A 23557-nucleotide genomic window follows, 5' to 3' on the forward strand; every position below is an offset into this window, starting at 1 on the left:
GCCCCTCCGATTTCCCCCGCTTCATTCCTCCCCTCCCGCTACCTTCTTCTTCTTCTTTTTTTTTCTTAACATATCTTGCATTATTTGTCTCAGAGGTACAGATCTGAGATTCAACAGTCCTGCACAATTCACAGCGCTTAACAGAGCACATACCCTCCCCAGTCAGACAAAGACTTTTAAGCAACTGTGTTAAAGATGCCCAAAGAAGTGATGTGGAGAAAGTCAAGAAAATGAAGTCTAAAAAAATAGAAATATCAGCAGAGAGATTAAAAACCTAAAAAGAAACCAAAAAGAAATTTTGGAGCTGAAAAGTATAGTAGCTGAAATGAAAAATTCCTTGCAGGGATTCAGAAGCAGGTTTGAGCAGGCTGAAGAAAGAGTAAGCGAATCTGAGAATAGGAGAGTGGGAGTTACTGTGAGCAGAGCCTGAGGGACCTGGGGAAGGGACACCATCAGCTGGACCAACATACCTGCTGTGTGAGAAAGCAAGTGGAACGTGTCTCCCCACCCCACAATATCCTTTGGGCAAGAGTGGGGTTTGGAAAGGTTAGGAAAAGGTGTGAATGTGGGAGAGATGCTCTGGGACCAAAACACTGGGGCGGAAGCTAAGGTGTCATCGTCCCCATCAGAGAGTGCTCATGCCTATTAAAGTTTATATTTGTGGTTTTTGTTTTCTAGCACATCTTTGTCCGTAAGAATGCTTTTTTCTTTTTGCCTCCTTAACAATATTTTCCAACTGTTAAGGCTGGTCTTCTTATGAGAGACTGTGTTTCAGGATTTCTGGTAATTATGTTTTCAAGGTGGAAATACAACAGTTGCCTTTAAAAGCATTTTCAACGGGAATCTGAATAGTTGACGTTTTACGTATCATTTAAAGTTTTTGTTATATACTTCTTTTTTTTTTCAAAGCTGGTTATTCCCCCAGAGTTCAACTCTATTTGTGGAACATACTGTATAGTTTTATTCCACTCTACTATGTACAGGCAAATAGGAGCAGACTGAGAGGTGCATCTGACTCCTGGGGTAAAATGAACTGTTTACCAGGGCTAATGATTCTCTTGCTTGCTTTCCTGAGAGCTGTGTTTAATTCACATATAAAAGCAACTTAAGTTCACTTCAGTTAGCCTGTGGAACTCCATAATCATGATGATTGTGATAAGTGTTTTATTATGAGCTTTGTTTGAATTATTTAATTTAATCCCCATAGCAGCCTTATGAGCTAAGTTCTGTTATCCTGATTTTAAAGAAGAAACTGAGGCAGCCAGAAGGTGGTAGAGCCAGACAGGCTCCAGAGCCTCTCTCTTTTTTTTTTTTTTTTTAAGATTTATTTATTTTCAGAGAGAGAGAGAGAGAGAGAGAGAATACACATGAGCAGGGAGAAGGGCAGAGGAAGAGGGAGAAAGAGAATCTCAAGCAGACTCCCTGCTGAGCACAGAGCCCACGTGGGGCACAATCTCATGACCCCCAGATCATGACCTGAGCCGAAACCAAGAGTCAGAGGCTCAACTGACTGAGCCACCCAGGTGCCCCCAGAGCCTCTCTCTTGACTATTAGGCTCTGTTCCTTCAAAGATTGGAGGTTCCCTAGCGTATCATAGGCTTTGAGTCCTAGAGTTATACAGAGTATATTTTCTACATAATGAGAGAATTGAAAAGCCAATAATTTTAAAATTCTTGGACTGTCCAGGAAAAAGACTTCGACTTGGTGGAGCACAGTAGCAGGTTGCCTCAGCGTGGGAAGCCCGATGTTCTTCCGTTCAGGTGCTCAGGAGTTCGGAGAACCAGGATGGTGGAAGCTTGTTCACAACAAGCCCCCAACAATGAAGCCTGAAGGAGAGAAGCTGTCTGCCTCAACTCTGAAAGTAAAAGGTACTCTTGTGAGAGTGGTACAGGACATGCTGACCAGGCTGAAGCCAAGCAAGCGTGAGCTTACGAGACATCCTGCTTGTACCGGGCATAGCCCATCTGCCTCTCTGGAGTGACTCTGTCTGGCAATTTCATTATGACACATTTTGTGTGTGCTATAAATAAATACCATACAAAAAATATTTGATCATTTCCTAATCAAGTGGCCAGTTGTATATGTGCTCCCAAGGTGAGCATTCAAGTTATGAGTTCTGTAAATTTCCTTTGGTATCTGAAAGGTTCTCTAGTTCCAATCTCATTTAGTTTTACACCTTTTTAATATGGAAATTTTTAAACATACACCAATATGAATAGAGTAATGTAATGAATCCCTATGTACCTTTCACCTCGCTTTAGCAGTTAACTGCTAGCAGTATCATTTTATTTAGATCCCTGGGTGCTTTCCCCCAACCCTCCACCCATCCCACCCCTTGGATTATTTAGAAGGAAATCCCAGGCATCAACATTTAATTCTTAAACATCTTAGTATGCTGGGCACCTGGGTGGCTCAGTCGGTTAAGCGTCTGCCTTTGACTCAGGTCATGATCCCAGGGTCTTGGGATTGAGTCCTGCATCGGGCTCCCTGCTCAGCTGGGAGCCTGCTTCTCCCTCTGCCCCTCCCCCCACTCGTGGGCTCTCTTGCGAGCTCTCTCTCTCATAAATAAATAAATAAAATCTTAAAACAAACAAAAAACATCTCAATGTGTTAATTTTAGGAGATAAGAACTCTTTCATAGCCTAACTATGATGCCATTCTCACACTGAAAAAAAAAAATTAACTCCTTACAGTCACACATTGATCAGATTTTTTTAATCTAAAAAGTTTTAGTGAGCTTTAAAATTTTAAAAATATAATTGAGAAAAAAATCAAATAGTATTGAAAAGTAGAAAGCCTGACGGTGTCCCTCTCCCCCACACCTACACCTACGCTTTTTCACTCCCCAGAGTAACCACTGCTATCTCTTGTGAATGCTTTTGGAAGTTATTTCTGCATATTTCAGCATTTTTATTGAAAAAATAAGTAAAGTCATACTGTAATACCTGCTCTTTATTCCCTCTTCCCCTTACGAGGATACCTTGGATATCTTTCCATAGCAGTACATGTAGATCTACCTTCTTTTCTTTTTTTCATTGTATCCCAGTGAGTGGCCTTAATATGGTGATATATAATAGGCCATTCCCCTGTTGATGGATGTTTTGGTTACTTCTACCTCGTTGTTGTTATTTTGAACAATATTACAGTTGTACGCATTTGTGTGTAAATTATTTGTGATAAATTCCTGGAAACAGGTTGCTGTATTGAAGGGCATTATTTATTCAGAATTTTAATTGGTGTTGCCAAATTACCCTCCAAAAAGTTGTAATAAAATGTGTGCCTTACTAGAAAGGCATGAAAATACCCATTCCCCATATTCTTGCTGAGCATTACCAAACTTTTTTTTTTTTTTTTAATATTTTATTTATTTATTTGACAGAGAGAGACAGCAAGAGCAGGAACACAAGCAGGGGAAGTGGGAGAGGGAGAAGCAGGCTCCTCACTGAGCAAGGAGCCCGATGTGGGACTCGATCCCAGGACCCTGGGATCATGACCTGAGCCGAAGACAGACGCTTAACGACTGAGCCACCCAGGCGCCCCCATTACCAAACTTTTAATGTTTACCAATTTCAATAAGGAAAAGATAACATTTAATCATTTAAATTTGTGTTATAATCCCTTTTTTCTTAAGAAAGCTCTAAGTCTTAGTTTAGGGCATTCATTGAACATTTCTCTATTTTGAACATGGTCGTAAGTTCACAATAAATTAGCAAAAGAAGCTAAAGCTGAGGTATTTATTCTTTAAAATTTAGGTATTTATTCTTTCCTGGCAGCCTCAAAACCAACTTTAGATCCCATCATTACTGTTGAGGGCCTTCGAAAACGGGCGAGTCGGAATCCTGTGGAATCTGCCATGGAATTAAAAGAGAAAAGGTCTCGTACTCAGGAAGCAAAGGACATTAGGAGAGCCCAGAAGGAAGCGGCTGGTTTTCTTGACAGGAGTACTTCTTCGACTCCGGTGAAGTTCATAAGCCGTGGCCGCAGGCCAGACGTGATTCTAGAAAAAGGAGAAGTGATCGACTTCTCATCCTTGAGCTCCTCTGACCGGACCCCTCTGACCAGCCCATCTCCTTCTCCATCTCTGGATTTCTCTGCCCCTGGGACCCCCGCCTCTCACTCGGCCACACCCAGCTTGCTTTCAGAAGCAGATCTGATTCCAGATGTGATGCCACCACAAGCCTTGTTTCATGGTAAGACCTGCCTTTCTTGCATCTTTGGTTTTATGTGTGGGCCATGATATAATGCATGTGTTTTCACCTTGTGGGCAGTGTGCGCTACATTTCTTCTTTCCTCAGTCTTGATCACACTGTCTTGCACTCTGCACAGATGATGATGAGATGGAAGGCGATGGGGTCATAGACCCAGGGATGGAGTACGTTCCACCCCCCGCTGGGGCAGCAGCGTCCGGGGCAGTAGTCGGGGGCAGAAAGAAGGTCAGAGCACCGGAGCAGATAAAGCAGGAGGTAGAGAGTGAGGAGGAGAAGCCCGACAGGATGGACATTGACAGTGAAGACACAGATTCCAACACATCTTTGCAAACCAGGGCTCGAGAGAAGAGGAAGCCTCAGCTGGAGAAGGACAGGAAGCCTAAAGGGCCCAAGTACACCCCTGTGAGCATCTACGAGGAGAAGCTGCTCCTGAAGCGGCTGGAAGCTTGCCCCAGTGCGGTAGCCATGACGCCGGAAGCTCGCAGACTGAAGCGGAAATTGATTGTCAGGCAAGCGAAAAGGGATAGAGGATTACCACTTTTTGACTTGGATCAAGTTGTTAATGCTGCTCTTCTGTTAGTTGATGGGATTTATGGAGCCAAAGAAGGAGGAGTTTCTAGGCTTCCAGCTGGACAAGCCACATATAGAACAACCTGTCAGGACTTCAGAATCCTTGACCGATACCAGGTGAGACTCGGGTGGGCAGTGGAGGTGGGGCAGGGAGCACCACGGAGTGGGCACAGCTGTGCTGGGCCTTAAACTCCTGAGTGATTCTGGGGGAGAGAGAAAACAGCAAGGGAGAAAGATACCAAAATTGCCGGGCTTTATGTTTTGAAACTATTCATTATGAATACCCCTTAATACATCGGGGTTTGTTTGTTGCCTTTTGGATGTTCAAGACAGAGCCTTGACATTTTCTTTGTCTTTCCTAGTCCCTGGCGGGTACTGAGTTTGCACATGGTTTGTGTCATAGCTCTGAGTGACACTTTTGTGGAGGGCATAGGATGTGCCAGACCATGTGCTGAGCAGGCTCCCAGGACACGTAAACATCTGTGTAGGTAGGAGACCACACATAAGAGTAGATGAGTGCGTGTCATCGCTGCTCAAGAATATCCAGAGGAATCCAGGTCTGTGAGTGCTCTTGGGAATGATTTAATTCCACTCAGAACTTAAAGAATACACCTTTCCACAGCAGGAATGAGAGGTCTTATTTTCCTGAATCTTTGCTAGCTCTTGGTCCTAAGCAGCCTTTAACTACTTTTGCTAATCTGATGGCTGTGAAGTGAAGTCTTATTTTTTATTTATATGTCTTTGTTTACAGGTGAGTTTAAAACATTTTTCATGTTTCCTAGTTGTTTCTCTGCCAGTGAATTGCCTATTTGGATTATTAGCACATTTTTCTGTCTTCTTTGGAAACTAGTGGGCTGATACTGCCAGTGTTCTGATCTTATTCTGTAATGTACCATGTGTGGGGCTTTTTCTTCCATTGTGTTGGCCATGTGGTGTGTGGGCCCTTTCAGTTTGACACTCTCCTGGAATTCTGGAACATCTTCTTCATTTCCTGTCTTCTATTTTCTCTCTTCTGTCTTTTTAGAACACACCTATTATTTGGATATTGGACCCTCTAGACCAGGGGTTGGCAGGCTTTCTGTAAAGGGGCAGACAGTAGATGGTTCTGGCTTTGCAGCCACACAGTCTGAGTTGCAGCTACTCTACTCTGCTGTTGTGTGAGAGCAAGATATAATGGATGGGCGTGGCTGTGTCCCAATGACACATCATTTACTACAACAGGCCCGATCTGGCCTGTGGGGTATAGTTTGCCGACAACCCCTACTCTAGATGGATCCCTTAATTTTTTTTTTTCCTCCTATATTCTATCTGTCCTAGGAGGTAGTGACCTGCCGGCCTGCACCCTAGGGGTGAGTAGGGAGGGCCGGGAGCCTACCATTCAGCTGGCGAACTTCCCTGAGGCTCCCTGTTTTCAGTCCCACCCTTGGCTGTGCCACGAGGTCCGATAGTCCAGAATCTCTGCCGAGCTTCTCCGGACAGTCTAGCCTTCTGCCCATGGAGGGAAAGATTGTTTTTGGATGTGGGCAGTGGAGAGGTAATTGGAGGCTTTAACCTCTTAAGTAAAGAGACTCTCAGTCCATAGTCCTCTTGCCCACTCTCAGTATTAGCAGGACCCGTTGCTTTGCTGTCTTTTCTGAGGCTCTGCCTGTAAATCATTCTGCTCCTGGCCTGTCTTCACTGCTGCCTTAGGCTCTGGCTCTCTGGTCTCAGCCGTTTGTCCTTACTCATCCACTTTCATTGCAGTCATCTCTCCTCACCTTTACTTTGTTCTTTTGGGTTTGTCTTTTTAATCCCTATACTTAACTTTTTAAATTGCAAAATGTGTCCTATAACTATAGAAGGATACATAGAACATATCAATATAGTTTATAGATTAATAAAATAAATGCTTTTGTATCTATCTCTTGGGTTAAGAGGCAGGGAACCTGCTTCTCCCTCTCCCTCTCCCTCTGCCTGCCGCTCCCCCTGCTTGTGCTCTCTCTCTCTCTCTGTCAGATAAATAAAATCTTAAAAAAGAAAGAAAGAAACAAAACATTACAAGCACAATGGAAATTCTGTGTACTGCTTCCTCCCCCCTCCACTCCCCTCCCCGCCCCCCGCCAGAGGGAGCCACTCTGAGTTTTTTTATGTCACTTTTAGTTTTAAAAAAGCTAAGTAGGAGGCACCCATCTAGCTCTGTAAGGACTTTGCCACTATTAGAGGGAGGCTTCCAGGAGAGGGTAAGCTGAGCAGTCTCTCTGGGTCATTGTTACAGAGTGAATTGTGCCCCCCCCAAAGGATGTATTGACGTTTTCGTCCCTGGTACCTGTGAGTGTGACCTTGTTTGGAAATAGGGCCTTTGCAGATGTAATTAGTTAGGATGAGGTCACACTGGAGCAGGGTGGGCACTTAATCCAATATGACTGGTGTCCTTATAAGAAGAGAAGAGACACAGACAGACCCAGGGAGACTACCATGTGATGGCTGGGGCAGAGCAATCTGTCTGTAAGCTAAGGGACACCAAGAATTGCTGGCATCACCAAGAAGTAAGAAAAAACATGGAGCAGATTCTTCCTTAGAATATTCAGAGAGAGCATGGCCCTGTTTGACCCCTTGATTTCTGACTTCTGGCCTCTAGAACTGTGGAAGAATAAGTTTGTTATTTAAGCCACCAGGTTTGTGGGCCATAGATACGGCAGCCCCAGGAAACTCACACAGTCATGTTCTGGCTGTAGCTTCTATGACCCCTTTCTAGAGAAGTCAGTGTTCAAGGTCATTAGGCAGTCCTAGGAAACGTAAGGCTTACCACAGTCTGAGCATCAGGCAGGGCTGCAGTGTATATCACACAGAGTGGCAGAAATCTGGGCAGGGGCAGTGGGGCCCTCTATTTCCTGCCTCCCAACTGATGTGCTTCCCTCTGGCTTGTAGGAGGTCAGAGTGTCCTCTGCTGATCCAGGGAGTGGGCATGGAGGGAGTAGAGGAGTCTGAGAGTACATGGTGATACCCAACTGAGCACTGATGAGATTCTGGGCTACAACTCCCTGGGTTTAATAGATGGTCCAGTATTTACCCAAAAAATACAAATACATGAACTCAGAGGGATATATGTACCCCTGTGTTTATTGCAGCATTACTTAATAGCCAAACTACAGAAGCAGCCCAGGTGTCCATCAATAGATGAGTGGGTAAAGAAGATGGGTTTTATATATATATATATGTATATACATATATATGTATATAAATACACATACACAACGGAATATTACTCAGCCGTAAAAAAGAATGACATCTTGCCATTTGCAACAATATGGATGGAGCTAGAGAGTATAATGCTAAGCAAAATAAGTCAGAGAAAGACAAATACCATACGATTTCACTCATACATGGAATTTAAGAAACAAATGAAGGGGGGAAAAAAAGATAAATCAAGAAACAGACTCTTAATTATAGAGAACAAGCTGCTGGTTGCCAGAGTGGAAGGAGGTGGAGAGAAGGGGGAAACGGGATGGGGATTAAGGAGGGCACTTACAATGAAAAAAATAAAATGACAAAACTAAATAAAAGATGATGTGCTGCAGCAGGGACTTAAGATGATGGCCTCAGTGTGCCTGCCGCTCGAGTGACACTTGTCACTCAGTAGTGGTCCAGGGACCTCCCTTCACTGGAGACTCACTCGCCCTTCCTCTGTATTGAATCTTTAGTTTCCTGTGCCGCAGCTTCACCTTTTTGTAGGTTTACCCCCTTGCTTTCATGGAGTGCATTCTTAGTGGCTTCTGGAGGAAAGCTGCCTGGGAAGTAAACTTGGGAGACCTTACATGTCCGAAAGGCCTTGAACTTAAGCCAAAATCCCAAGCCAGCATTGGGTAAAACTGAGAGACACCTGAGCAGTACTGGAGTGGTGCTTTCCCATTCTGAGGGAAAACGAGGCTCAACCTGGATCTCTATGTCCAGACCCATTATCTGGGAGCATCCTTTGATGTGGACCCCCACTGTCTCTTCCTTGGGGGTCTTTCTCCCGGGCCAGTCAGTCTTCCAGTCTTGGAACCCTGGTTACCTCCTAGGGGCAGGGGGACCCTAGCCTTCAACTTGTGGGACTCATACCTCCGTGCCACGGGAGCTGCCCCTCCGGAGAGCCGGTTACACCTTCTCTAGAGATGGGACATCCAGACATCTGTGGGGAGGCAGCCACCCGGCAGCAGGGGAATGAGGGTTTGGGGATCGAACTGCAGTGCACCCAGCTTTTACCTGATCCTTATTCTATTGCCTCGTTTTTTCCCAGCTCCAGAGGAGTCTGGTGCTGCCCCCAGGTTTTAGGAGGATGCTGCAGTACAGATTGGCCTGGTTCTCACCTTACCCAAAGCCAGCTTGGAATTTTGGCTTTAAAGCAGTTAGTATTTGTCCATCTGCTTCCCAGATGTTTCTTCCCCTGATCTTTCTATTTTTGTATGCTTCTCTCTCTTTTTTTTTTTTTTAAGTCTGATTCTATAGTTTTAGTGGGTTTGGGAGGGGATAAAATTGTGTGATTAATCCCCCATCCTCACCTGGAATTTTAGTATCATTTGAATGCAGTTACACAGGGGAGCAGCTATCAGTGCACCTGTTCAATCCATACTCCTTATGTTTTCTGATAAATACAGTCATAGCTATAAATGTCCCTGTAATACTGCTTTAGCTATGAATTAGGACTTTTGAAATGATGAGAGCTTATTATCAATCAGTACTTAGCAGTTTGTAATTTTTCTCATTATTTCCTCTGTAATCCGACTGACTTAGTGCTTTTTGCTTTTTTTTTTTTTTTTTTTGGTTTTTAGATATGTAGGAACTTTTAAGGTCTCTTTTAGTAATTGATTTAATTTCTAATCAGATTATGTCGTGGTCAGAGAAAATAGTGTGTATGAAGTTGATTCTTTGCTATAAAGAAAGTTACATGCTCTATTTTTATTCTTTTTGTAGGTCCTAACATACGACATGTATTTCTTTTTCTCTGTTAATTTTTTAATATTATCATGTGGTCTTTCTTCCAAACAGAATATTTTTGCATGCTCTTATCTGTCTTTTTTCTTTTGTACTGTTTATTTAGATAACAGTAAACCTCACTAAATTGTTTACTCTTATTTCCCATAATTTCTTCCTAGATTAATTTTTTGTTAGACTACTTCCTTTAACAGTTTTTTATTTTTATTTATTTTTTAAGAATTTATTTTTTTATTTGACAGCAAGAGACACAGTGAGAGAGGGAACACAAGCAGGGGGAGAGGGAGAGGAAGAAGCAGGCTTCCCGCTGAGCAGGGAGCCCAATGCCGGGCTCGATCCCAGGACTCTGGGATCATGACCTGAGCCAAAGGCAGACGCTTAACGACTGAGCCACCCAGGCGCCCCAACAGTTTTTTAAAATATGGTCTTTTTTAGATTAATTTTGAATACCTGTATGCCTAAGATTATCTTCATTTCACTCTTGCATTTAAATGATTGCATAGCTGGATATAAAATTGTAGTTTTATTTTTTCCTTCCACATTTTGAAATTATTACTCCATTATCATCTTGCATATAGTGTTGCTGCTGAGAGCCTCACTGTTGGTCTTATTCTTGTTTCTTTCTAGGTAGTCTCCTGTTTTATTCTCCCACACCCTGGAAGCTTTCAGAATTTTGTCTTCGTTTCCAATCTTTAATTCTATTTGTGCATTTAAAAGTTTTTTTTTATCTCATTTATCTCGTTTGACAGAGCTTCTCCTTTGGTCACAGGTGTCTTATATGCTGATTTGTTGTCAAAAACCACTAACCTCTGTGCTTCAGAGCCAAGTACAACACAAAGACAGAGTTTGGGATAAAAAGAAACAATAGCTTATTGCTTTGCCAGGCAGAGGAGGCTGCTGCAGGCTAAGGCCTTCAAAACTGCAAGCCGGTCCCAAGGAGGGGGTGGGGGTTTTATGGGGAAATACAGGATCTAGCTGGTTTTGACAGAATTGTGTATGTGCTGCCAGCCTCATTGGACATGTCTTCAGGATAGTACCGGGTTCCTGAAACAAAAAGCTAGGAAGGGAAGAGGAGTGGTTGTGCAAGAGAGGAACAAGGTGACTTTAAAATCGAACTTCAGGGCGCCTGGGTGGCTCAGTCGGTTAAACGTCTGCCTTGGGCTCAGGTCATGATCCCAGGGTCCTGGGGTCGAGCCCCGCATCGGGCTCCCTGCTCAGCGGGAAGCCTGCTTCTCCCTCTCCCACTCCTCCTGCTTGTGTTCCCTCTCTCTCTGTCTCTCTCTCTCTCTGTCAAATAAATAAATAAAAATCTTTGAAAAATAAAAAAATCGAGCTTCACTGAAGCATTAGTGCAACCATTTTGATTTTTGTTCAGCTTTATGCTTTTAAGCGGTTTCATCTTGACATTTATCCTGCCTTTGTTCTCTGAGCTTCCCATATTTGTGGTTTTGGTGTGGTGTCTGATTAATTTGGCAAAATTCTCAGTCATTACTGCTTCAAATATTTCTTCTGTTCCTTTCTCTCTTGTTCTGGTATCCCTATTATGTGTATTTTACACCTTTTGTAGTTGTAACACAGTTTTGGATATTCTGTTCCGTTCTGGTTTTTTTAGTCTTTTTTTTCTCTTTGCTTTTCAGTTTTGGAAGTTCCTCTTGTCAGGTCAGAGGTTCTTTCTTCAGCCCTACCCAGTCTACTAATGAGCCCACCAAAGGCGGTTCTTCATTTCTGTTACACTGTTTTTGATCCCTAGCATTTCTTCTTGATTCTTGCTTAGCATTTCCATCTCGCTGCTTAAATTGCCCATCTGTTCTTGGGTGTTGTCTTAAATTCCCAGTCTAATAATTCCAACATCTCTGCCATGTCTGAGTCTGGTTCTGATGGTTGCTCTGTTTCTTCAGACGGTGTCTTTTGCCTTTTAGTATGCCTTGTAATTTTTTGTTGAAAGCCAAATATGATATCCTAGGTAAAAGGAACTTGTTTGACTTTGGGATGCTACCCCCCCACCCCGCCACCATTTTGTCATTCAGCAGACCTAAGCTGAGTACTTCATGTGTGCCAAGCACCCCTCTAGCTGGGGATGCTGCAGTGAAGTAGGGCAGAAGGTGCCCGCCTGATGGAGCAGTGTGTTGACAGGACTAACTCACCAAACAGGATCATTTCCTGCAGGGTGGGTGCTGTAGTGGGTGGGAGAGCAGAAGGCAGCAGTACCACTTGGAACAGTGTCCCCCGAGGTAGCACTCGACCCCATCCTCTCCACAAGGAGGAGCCGGGCTGAAGAAGGTTCAGGGCAAAAGGCCCTGGTGCAGGCCCCAAGGCAGCACAGTTTGATGTGTGAGGCTGGAGCATAGTGGTGGTGGAGGAAGTGTGTGGGAGATGAGGCCACAGAGATAACAGGTAGATCCTGCAGTCACAGGTAAGGACTTTGAATTATAAGGGAAGCCACATAGGAGTTTTGACCAAGGGAAGTGAATGTATTTGTTTTTAAAAGACGCATCCGGCTCTGTGTGGAGAATGGGTGGCAGTGATCCAGGCAGACATTGTGGGTGGGCTAGGTGGAAAGAAGTTAGGGTACTGGATGACATCTGTGGAGTTCCACACAACTCATCTCGAGACATGAACCAGATCGTCCATCATGGGCCAGTGGTTCAGTGATCTGTTGCTGCATTGCAAACCACTCCAGAACTTAGAGGCTTAAAGCAATGTTTAATCTTTCTTCTGATTCTGTGGGTTTACTAGGCTCAACTGGGTGGCGGTTCTACCCCATGTGCTGAAGGCTGAGGTCATGCCCGTGGCTGCCTTTAGCAGGGAGTTCAGTCAGGATCGGAATGATCAGGATGGCTTCTCTTCCTCCAGAGCCCATCTCCATGTGGGCTCTAGATATTCTGGGGTCCAGCCTAGACACCATGGCAGCTGGACTGGAAGAGAGAGAGAGTGGGAGCTGCTGGTCCTCTTAAGAACTGGGCTCAAGGTCCCAGAATGTTACTTCTGACGCTTTGTCATTGGTCAAGGCCTGTCCCAAGGCCCATCCAGATCCAAGGGGAGGGAACAGACTCTGCCGCTTGACAGGAGGAGCCACACGTCCCCACGGGCGCGGGAGGAAGTGTTGAGGCTATGTTTGGAAACTATATGCCATTGCTCTGAATTTCCCTCTGAAACCTATTTGAAAATCCTGGAAGAATTTCAAAGTCATCCTTTGAAAATTTTGGTGTCCAGTTGGGGAAAGTAATGAGAGCAAATTATAAAAGAAGGAATTCTTGCTCTCCTTCCAACAAAGTTATTTTCTAGGCTAAAGAGCAAACGGACTCTCCAAAAACAACTCAGGTTTCTAAACTTCATCCAGCCCTTGGCAAACCACTTTATAAATGTGCCTTTTAATCTTCCATCTGGGCTCTTTGCTGTAAAACCCTAATTGCACATGTTCTGTTCCTACACGACTGAGGGCCCTGGAGCAGCACTCCCAGAAACAGACCTCTCTGTTCGGGCTCCCAGGGTGAAACCTACCTGTTCGGTTTGGACACCCACCTGAGGAACCCAGAGCACCTCCTCGTTCGACCCCTGGGAGGGCCTCTCCGCTCTCGTGATATGTCATAGGGACAATGGTCTACATCAGTCCTGCTCCTGTCAAATATACCCAGTGGAATAGAGGCCTGTTTTACTAAACCAATACGCAGGGGCAGCAGTAGTTGGCCCCTCCCGCTCTGTGGATAACAGACTCCCGCAGCGTGACCCACGTGTTGAGTGGGTTAATATCTGGTGACTGGATTGGAGGTGTTATTAGGCAGAATGCAACCTACAGAAGCTGTAAATCCGATGCTCAGTCCTGCATTCCACTCACTTAAATGACTTAAACTTTTTAAGTAACTTTAAAATTTTTTAAATTATTTCAATTTTAAACTGTTACAACCAGCATTGGTTTTTCATATCTGATTTTATGCAGAGGTACCTATGAGGTTTGTATTGAAATTTGAGCGTTCCAGGTAAGTAATACAAAAAGACCTACTTTCTGACACATAAAAATGTCCTACGAACTAATTATCCCTGTGAAATTAAACCAATCCTTTGAGTGACTTTATTTCTACATAACCAGCATTTCTTTCTCCTAGACTGCCTTGCCATCCAGGAAAGGGTTTCGGCACCAGACCACTAGGTTTCTGTATCGTTTGGTGGGATCGGAAGATCTGGCCGTGGACCAGAGTATCGTCAGCCCTTACACTTCTCGGGTCCTGAAGCCTTATATCAGGTACACGGAGAAGAGCTGTGATGTTGAGTGTGTTGTGAGGAAGGGCGTTGGTGGCTTCTGCACCATGGTCCCCCACTCGAGTGAGTCCAGACCCTCCCCTGGGAGCAGGCATCAACATGGACTGAGTCTGTGCTCCGTGTCCAGTCTTATCCTTGGCTTGTTTCGACTGTAGTTTTTTTTTTTTTTTTGCAGAAAGGACAGTCCTTTGAAAGAAATGTAAAAAGCAAGAATAAGTTAACTCCATTAGATTTCATTATGAATATTATACTCATTGTGTTTCTTTTCAGTTTTTTTTTAATATTTTATTTATTTGAGAGAGAGTGAGCAAGAGAGAGAAAGAGAGAGATAGAGAAAGAAAGCATCAGCAAGGGGAGGGGCAGAGAAGCAGGCTCCCCACTGATCAGGGAGCCCGATGCGGGACTTGATCCCAGGACTCTGGGATCATGACCTGAGCTGAAGGCAGATGCTCAACCGACTGAGCCACCCAGGCTCCCTCTTTTAAGTTTTAAAGTTGTATATATTTAGTAATCTGTAAAATGAAAAAAATTGGAGAGACATCTCAGTTGGGCTTACATCTGGGGATGATGAGTCTTGTTGTCTAGGCAGTGCTGTGGAAGCTGAGCTGACTAGAGGCCCCTGGTGCTGTCTTGAGAAAGTGTGTTGTCTTGTTGACGGTACTTGCTTCAGAGTCATGTGATCCTCCTTGCCCAGCACCGCCATCCACTGGGCCTGTCAGAGGCAGTGTGCGAGCCTGCCCCTGAGGCCCCGGCAGAGCTGGACCCTCCCTCCCTGGGCTCTGTCCTGGGCCAGAGCACGCAGGCTTGAGTCAGGCTGCTGTTTGGTCCCTCACTCTGTTCATGAAGGCTCGCCGCCAGCACAAGTAGGGTTCCTGGCAGGTGCAGAGGGCAAATTTTAAATTTCATACCAGAAAAGTAGCAGGCTTTCAAGTTGTCAAGCGATCTGCCATAGAAAGTAGCGCAAGTTAGCTTAAAATTTCAAGCAGAGTAAAGAGTTTATGTGAATCACTTGGCTAGGAATGATATGGAGTATTTTTCTTGACTTGAGTTTGTTTTTTTCTGCGATCCTGGAGACGTGATTATGAAACAAAGCCACCCAAACTGCAGCTCCTGTCACAGATTCGTTCCCACCTGCACAGGAGTGACCCTCACTGGACGCCGGAAGCCGAGGCACCTCTTGATTACTGCTACGTCCGGCCAAATCACATCCCAACGATCAACTCCATGTGTCAGGAGTTTTTCTGGCCTGGTATGTTCCCCTCCCAAACTAGGCAGATCAGTTTTCTGTGTAGTTCACTTTAGTGATATTTTTAAATTAGTGTACGTCATGTGACTCTAAAACCTTTACTCATGATTTCATTTAGTCTGTCTCTGCTAACATAGAAATAGTAAAATATGAACACCTCTTTCTTCCTAAGATCAAGAAGAAGCCAGCAATTAAAAGTAATAAACAGTATTTTTGTATGTTTCTCTTACCTGTCTGTCTCTGCTTCCAGAATAAAAGATTCATTCTGTTTTGCTTCTACATATGTTTAGATACCAGGTAGTGTCTACCAGTGATACACTGCGTGGTAGCTTGGGCATGTTGGGACACTTTTGGTTTTTTGCTTAATAATTCTGTAATTTTGTTTATTTAGCTATTCCTTGGGGAGAGTGTAAATAAAGCCAAAAGGCATTTTTAAAAAGCCAGCTACCCCAATTTGAACTTTTTTTTTTTAAAGATTTTATTTATTTATTTGACAGAGACAGCGAAAGAGGGAACACAAGCAGGGGGAGTGGGAGAGGGAGAAGCAGGCTTCCCATTGAGCAGGGAGCCCGATGCGGGGCTCAATCCCAGGACCCTGGGATCATGACTCGAGCTGAAGGCAGAAGCCTAATGACTGAGCCACCCAGGTGCCCCCAAATACCCCAATTTGAAAATAAGAGTAAACCCAATATGATTTGTCATTTTACCAGCCTCAGTATATTTCTCTCTGTAGACCAAAGCCACCAAGTAAAGAGTGAACGCATTTTCATTGCTAAATATAAACACGTTCTTTGTGGATCTGTCTTACCGTGCTGCTTCGAAACGTAATAAAGGAAATATTACATGTCTTCCAGATGTTAGATAAGATTTCATCGGGAGTAGAGCTGTGTCATCTTTGTTGTCTGATAATCATGTAATACTGCACGTGTGGTGGCAGAGTTGTGCTCATCTTTTAGGAGTGATATGGGGGCCAAAAGGAACATTCTGGGAGCATCTACTACTTCCTGACCTTACTCTGGGTGCCTCCATACCTTATGCATGCAATCATTGTTTGCTTATCCCCTTTACTGTAAAATGTAGCCTTTGTACAAAAGAGCTTGTAAACTGTACACATATGAGGTGAAGAACACAACAGTATGAGGTCTTTGCTCCCACCCTGTGAGGTCTGGGTGTGCAGACGCTGAGGCCCACATCTAGAAAGGTGTCAGCGGGCACACATTGTAGAGAAGGCTAAGTTCAAAGCCAGATATGTCCGGTTCTAGACCTGTGCGCTCTCTACTACCAGCCCTATCCTGCTTCTCTTTTAACATGTGTACTTAGAAAAGACGGTGTTAGTTTTGATATTTTCTAAAATTCACTTTATTTGTGTGATCTGAATGTATGATGTCTATGCTAATATCTTTGTCTTCAGTTTTGTTTTTGGTTTTTTGGGGTTTTTTTTAGCAGGCAGGTGTAGTTGTAAGTCCAGACCGAACAGCTTGGTGTTCATTAATTCCAGAAGGCACAGAGTTTGAATCTCCAATTATCTCTTTTCCTTAGGCATTGACCTGTCTGAGTGCCTGCAGTATCCAGACTTCAGTGTTGTTGTCCTTTATAAAAAAGTCATCATTGCCTTTGGCTTCATGGTTCCCGACGTAAAGTACAATGAAGCTTACATTTCATTTCTGTTTGTCCATCCTGAATGGAGAAGAGCAGGGATTGCAACATTCATGATTTATCATCTGATTCAGGTAAGCTGTCTGTGCTACCAGCTTGTCTCTGGGCTCCCCTGGAAGATGTGGAGGAGGCATGGAGGGATGACGCTGGGCTGAGCCTTCCCAGCACGGCCCAACAGAAGGGGTGGTCTCGGAAACCCAGTGAGAAAACACCAGTCACTATCCCTCCTGAGGCTCTTAACACACAGATAGAAATCTTCGCCCCTCTGAAATACGATCACCGTTTGGGCCCAGGCTTCAAAGAAACCAGTTTGTAAACACGTATAGTAGACAAAATGAGAAAAGTACCAGAAGTGAGAGCCCGGAGCACTCAGAGGACCGACCCCTGTTGGTACCTCCTGCTGCTCTTAGCCTGCCAGCCCGACTCTGAGGAGCGGAAGCGGAACTGTGGTCTTTGGGGGCTTTTCCGTACTGGCGTGTAGCGGACATACGAAACATTCTCCTCTCAGCTGCACAGTGTAATGATATATGTTGCGAACCAACACAGTGAGTCTGGTGACCATCCGCCACCACACATATATCGCTACAAACATTTGTTTTCTTGGGATGAGAACTTTTAAGATCTACTCTCTCAGCAGCTTTCAGATACGCAGTACAGTGTTGAGAGCTCTAGTCTCCATGCTGTGGGGGACAGCCCCCAGACTGACTGGTTTTATAACCTACAGGGCTGTTCCTTTGGACGCCCCTGCGGCCAGTTCACTGCCCCCCCAACCCCGCCGCTGGCAACCGCCAGCCTGTTGTCTGTATCTGGGAGTTCAGCTTTCACTGTGTTTCTCAATTCCACGTATAAATGAGACCATGCAGTACCTGTCTCTGCCTGACTTCTTTCACTGAGCGTAATGCCACCTATGCTGTTGCAAAAGTTTTTAAGTATTTTTAAACATTTTAGCAAAACTGTATCAACCAGGACTACGTATTCTATTATCGCTGATTATTCTTCACTCTGTTATCGCTGATTATTCTTCACTCTGTTATCACTGTATGAGCTGTATAAGCTTTTGATACTTGATTTGAATATTGAATTATAATTCATCCTTTGATATATCTGTACCACTGTTGAAGAAAATATACCATATATTTATAAACTAACATCAGAAAAACATGTAAGGAATTTCCCCCCCAGAATCTTTTTTTTTTTTTTAAGATTTTATTTATTTATTTGACAGAGAGAGACACAGCGAGAGAGGGAACACAAGCAGGGGGAGTGGGAGAGGGAGAAGCAGGCTTCTGGTTGAGCAGGGAGCCCGATGAGGGGCTCGATCCCAGGACCCTGGGATCATGGCCTGAGCCGAAGGCAGACGCCTAACCGACTGAGCCACCCAGGCGCCCGATTTATTTGGTCTTTTTTTTTTTTTTTAAGATTTTATTTATTTATTTGACAGAGAGAGACACAGCGAGAGAGGGAACACAAGCAGGGGGAGTGGGAGAGGGAGAAGCAGGCTTCCCGCTGAGCAGGGAGCCCGATGCAGGGCTCGATCCCAGGACCCTGGGATCATGACCTGAGCTGAAGGCAGACGCTTAACGACTGAACCACCCAGGCGCCCCTCCCCCCAGAGTCTTTCTGGTAAACTTTTATCTCAAAACCATTTGGCTGGGGGCGCCTGGGAGGCTTAGTGTGTTAAGTGTCTGCCTTCAGCTCAGGTCATGATCCCAGAATCCTGGGATGGAGGCCCGCATCGGGCTCCCTGCTAAGTGGGGAGCCTGCTTCTCCCTCTCCCTCTGTGTGCTCGCTCGCTCTCTCTCTCTCAAATAAATAAATAAATCTTAAAAAAAAGAAACCATTTGGCATGGAGAATTGTGTGTTACGCGGGCAAGATTCCTTTTTTTTTTTTAAAGATTTTATTTATTTATTTGAGAGAGAGAATGAGAGAGAGAGAGCATGAGAGGGGGAGGGTCAGAGGGAGAAGCAGACTCCCTGCCGAGCAGAGAGCCCGATGCGGGACTCGATCCTGAGACTCCAGGATCATGACCTGAGCCGAAGGCAGTCGCTTAACCAACTGAGCCACCCAGGCGCCCAAGATTCCTTTTAAATAGAGGAAGGAGAAGATAAAATGTCATTTTTCCAATTTTAAAGATTTTATTTGAGAGAGCGGGAGCGAGAGAGGGCACGAGTAGGGGAGAAGGGTAGAGGGAGAGACAGAAGCAGGCTCCCTACTGAGCAGGGAGCCCAACGCAGGGCTCCATCCCAGGACCCTGGGATCATGACCTGAACCGAAGGCAGACACTTAACCTACTGAGCCACCCAGGCGCCCCATTTTTCCAGTTTTTAATGAAACGTGCTCAGTACTTCCCAGATGTCGCCAGGAACCTGGAATTGTTTTCTAGAAATTGCTTTCTTCCCTCCCCACTGGGCACTTAACACGTGTTCCCTGCCGTTGTGTTGAGACTCTGAGTTCTTTGTACCACACCCCATCCCCCACCACTCACAGCCACGACTCCCCCCCGCCAATCCATCCTGCCAGGAGCACTGCTGCCTTTCCCTTCAGTGGCAGGGCCTGCGGGCAGTGCAGGGCTGACACTCCCGTGTGCGCCTCGGAGAAGGCCTGGTGCAGGGTCAGTCCTTACTGAGCGCTCAGCAGGTGGGTGCGGGAGTGTTTATCCTTGTGCCTAGGGCCCAGCCCTCAGCCAGACTGAGCCCCAGGCCCCGACAGTACTGCTCAGCCAGGCAGTAGTACTCAAAGGTGCCATGGTTGGACCATGCACGGAACACTAGTGTTGCTCCACGAAATTCATTTCATACACTCATAGTAGTGCTGTTGGGCCCAGAACGTGAGTGAACAGAGAAAAGAGGAGAGCTGTCTACCTGAGAGGCCTCTTCAATCTAGGCCTGGGGGGAGGGAACCAGGGGTTACAAAATCTCAAGGACCCTGTCAACCTCAGTATTTTGGTGCCTTCCTCATTAGAAAACAAGGTCTTAGTTTATATGACTTTCGGGTTTTTTCTTGTGTAGCTAATTAAAGAATCTTAAGAACTTGCCTCGTATTAACAGAATGAAGATTATTTCCGCCCCCCCATCCCCCCCAGGATTAGGGCAGTGCTGAATACAGAAACCACAAGCTAGTTCTGCCAGTTTGGGAGGGATGGCAGGGGGCCTGTGGGATTCCGAAGGTCTGTACCGGGTCTTTAGGTTTCATAACTAAACAAAAGTCCTAATACCTTGTATCCAGCCTCATAACAGCATCTTTTCTAGTAGGTGTAGGAAGGGCATTTTTACAAGTTTGAGCATAAGATAACATCTAGTTTTAAAAAGCAGAACTTCTCATCTTGTTCTCGACTTCTTCAAGATTGTCAGTGTGCCAGGTATTGATATGTGTGATATTTGGAAGTGTAATTGAATTATAAATAAAATAATCCAGTTGACAATAAACTATCCCCCTGGGCCCTTTGCTTCAGAGCAGAAACAACCAGCACGCCATCCCTTTCCTCAGTCTCAAACGTTTCCGTGAGCGTGTGGCTCGGCCACAGAGTGACTGGGGCTCCCAGCTGTTGCTGGGTGTTGGGCATCCCAGCTGCCGGCCCTGCTGTCCCCGGTTGCCATAACTACCTACCTACACTTCACAGACTTCCCTCACCTACTCATTTCCCTCAGGCTCTTTGATTCTCATCTGGTACTTTTCCACCCTTTTGGCAGACCTGCATGGGCAAGGATGTGACCCTTCACGTCTCAGCAAGCAACCCCGCTATGCTGCTCTACCAGAAGTTTGGATTCAAGACTGAAGAATACGTCTTAGATTTCTATGATAAGTATTACCCCCTGGAGAGTACAGAGTGTAAACACGCATTCTTCCTGAGGCTCCGGCGCTGAGGTGAACGCGGCGCTCCACAGAGACGCGTGAGCTGTTCGACGTGGGTCCTCACGTAGGCCCGCGGGCAGGTGCTCCTGTCCCCGTGGGCCCTAATCTCAGACCTCTCCCTGGAGGCTAGACAGGTGGTGGGCAGTGGCATTGAGGAGCGAGCAGCCCTTCAGCAAAAGCGCTGTCCTGTCCCATCTGCTGAGGCCTCGGCCCCCACCTCGGGACTCCGCTAGACCTGCGCCATGCTGCTGCCCTCCTGCCCGGCAGCCTGCAGGAATAAAGGAGTAGCTAAACTGACGTGCTCCGCAGAGACTCCGGCCTAACGTAAAGGCTGAGGCAATGCGGTAGCCGCGGACGATGGAGGCTGTGCCCGCGGGGCGCTAGCCCGTCTCAGACGGCAGGAGGTCCAGCACACAGGGAGGCCAGCACTCTCCCGGCCCGCACCGAGCCGTCATTGAACCCTTGAACCTGGGAGGACTTCTGGGGCACTGAGCTTCTGCCGTCTCTCCCTGACTTTGGCCACAGTCGGAATAAACAGTGTTTGTGTGCACATGCGTGTCACCTGCTCTGCTGTTAGCATCTCTCCCACCGGCGGACCCCTCCTCCCCGTGGCCGTGCAGCCGGTTTGGGGTCACAGGGTCTGCGCGGCTGGCTGGGGCTGTGGGCGGCGGAAGCAGAACCAGCGGGGGACAGAGCCTGTGGTGCCTACAGGACTAGGCTGGTGGGTTTGGGGGACGTGTTGGAGATGGACTGTCAGGCGGGGTGTTTTGGATCCAGCAGGAGCTTTTCCAAAAGTATCAGATGTTCTCAAATAAAAATCTTTCCTTGTGACAATCTATGGCCAGAGCTTCAGTCTAACCAAGTTGCTTTCAAACTCTCTTTAATGAAGAGCAGTGGTTCTTAACTTTGGGGGACATGGATCCCTGTGAGAATCCAAAGAAAGCTAGAAAACTCTACATGCACATTTAAAATCTTGATTCCGAGATCTGTGGCCCTCAGTCAGGAGCCTCTGTTCTAGGGCTGCACAGAGAGCTAGCCCCGCGTCCCTTTGTTCTCAGGGAACGCGCGGCACGTCTGCCTGAGGGCCGCCTGGGTCTGTCCTCGGAGAGCGGCCCGGCTCCGGTCTGCCACGTGAGGGCCGGGAGAGGCATTTCCTCCCTCCCTCCTGCCCTTCTTCCTGAGGGTTCTCTACCTGTTAAAGATTTGGGGATTATGACCCCGACAAGTAAAATGGAGGAAGTGACATTTTCCAAACTTGGAAACCAGCTTGTGATTGTTGTACGTGAACATTTGCTGCAAAACATGGCAGAAGCAGCTATCTCCTTAACTTCAAAGAGCTGAGGGATTCTGTGATTGCCTTAACTGACTCTTTGTTTTACATTTTTATTTTTATTTATTGAAGGATTTTATTTTTAAGTGATCTCTACGCCCCATGTGGGGCTCGAACTTCAACCCTGAGATTAAGAGTCCCATGCTCCACTGACGGAGCCAGCCGGGCACCCCACGTTTTTAAATTATGCTGCAACAACCCCCCCCCTCAGATTCAGTGATTATCAAGATTTTTGCCACATTTGCTTCATCTGCCCTTTGCTAAATATTTTAAGGTAATCCCAGATATCATATAATTTCATACCTACTTTGGTAGATATTTCTAAAAAATAGGGGTATTTTCTTACATAACCTTAATGCCTATTACCACTCACAAGGTGAACACATTTTCGGAATTAGCTAGTAGTCAATATGTAGTCACACTTAGGGATTGCCTCAAAAGTGCCTTTACAGTAATTTTTTTGGGTCAGCGTCCAAGTGGGGGTCCCATAGGTGACTGATGGCCCTGTCTCCACAGTCTGTCCGTGCAGTCCTGCTTCAGCGTCTGGGCTGGGCTACCTCCATAGGTGGGCCTGGTGACCCCGGTATAGGAAGCAGCTGCTAGTTTTGATCTGCCGCTGTCCTTCCCCCAGGCTGACACTGCAGAAACCTCGAAGCACCCTCCAAAAGTGATACTTACTGATGCATAGGGTGGGGGCTGAGGCGTGGAAGAGCATTCTCAAATTACCGTGTTTTGGTGGACTTTCAGTTATAATTTATTTTGAAATTTCAAAATTCCCAAGTAAGGAGGAGGGCTTGTCTTTTGTTTTACAAAAGCGGGTGTGAGTTTTAAAAAGCTGAGGAACCCCATCTTCAGCTGTGTGTCCCTGAGGAGTCCGGATGGTCCTTGACCTGTAGTCAGGCCCCCCTGCCCCTGGGGAGGTGGCCTGTGGTAGCCGAGTGGGCCTTCAGGGCCCCCATGCAGATAGTGAGACCAGAATTAACCAGGTCCTTATTTACCCAGAGTCTTCCTAGGGAGGCTGAGCTCTTTGCAGCAGGATGTTTGAGAACCAAAACCATAATTTTGAATTTTCTAAAATTTAGGTAACATACTTTATGCAAAATGCTCATCACCTAAAAGCCACACTTCCTAGGGGCCTTCCGTGGAACTGTCTCCTGCGAGTGGGCTCGGTGTCCCCACTAAACCCTAGGGGAAAGCATCCCGGGCCCACTCCACCAGGGCTGGGTTGCATGGCACACTTTTTGGTTAAGGATGTGCGTTTGCTCTTTACTAGCAGGAGATTGGGATAAAAAAGTATATCTCCGTACTGGGGATGGCCAGTGGTTGTAAGACTCTTCACTGGTACACACTTACCTCATACTTGTGCGTTCACTAGCATGTGCTGGACTCTGGGAAACATGCTAAGTTAACTCAGACAGTATCTTACCTCAGCTTGTAAGAGGGTTGATGATACCTGCCTGGCAGGTTTGCCGCAATAGGCACAA

The 23557-nt window shown here is 45.9% G+C and overlaps 1 protein-coding gene across 1 annotated transcript in view; it reads left to right on the forward strand.

Moving 5' to 3' along the window:
* KAT14 (lysine acetyltransferase 14) overlaps nt 1–21579 on the forward strand; it is a 32613-nt gene extending 11034 nt beyond the window's left edge. The window contains exons 4-10 of the mRNA XM_031025304.2: nt 1687–1868; nt 3774–4190; nt 4327–4895; nt 13835–13971; nt 15062–15237; nt 16774–16964; nt 20581–21579. Of these exons, the coding sequence (XP_030881164.1) occupies nt 1687–1868; nt 3774–4190; nt 4327–4895; nt 13835–13971; nt 15062–15237; nt 16774–16964; nt 20581–20754 (1846 nt within the window). The 3' untranslated portion in view covers nt 20755–21579. The remainder of the gene's footprint in view (nt 1–1686; nt 1869–3773; nt 4191–4326; nt 4896–13834; nt 13972–15061; nt 15238–16773; nt 16965–20580) is intronic.
* The last annotated feature ends 1978 nt before the right edge of the window (nt 21580–23557 follow it).

Source organism: Leptonychotes weddellii, chromosome 10 (genome assembly GCF_054177405.1).
Source record: "Leptonychotes weddellii isolate Sample4059 chromosome 10, ASM5417740v2, whole genome shotgun sequence".
NCBI lineage: Eukaryota > Metazoa > Chordata > Mammalia > Carnivora > Phocidae > Leptonychotes > Leptonychotes weddellii.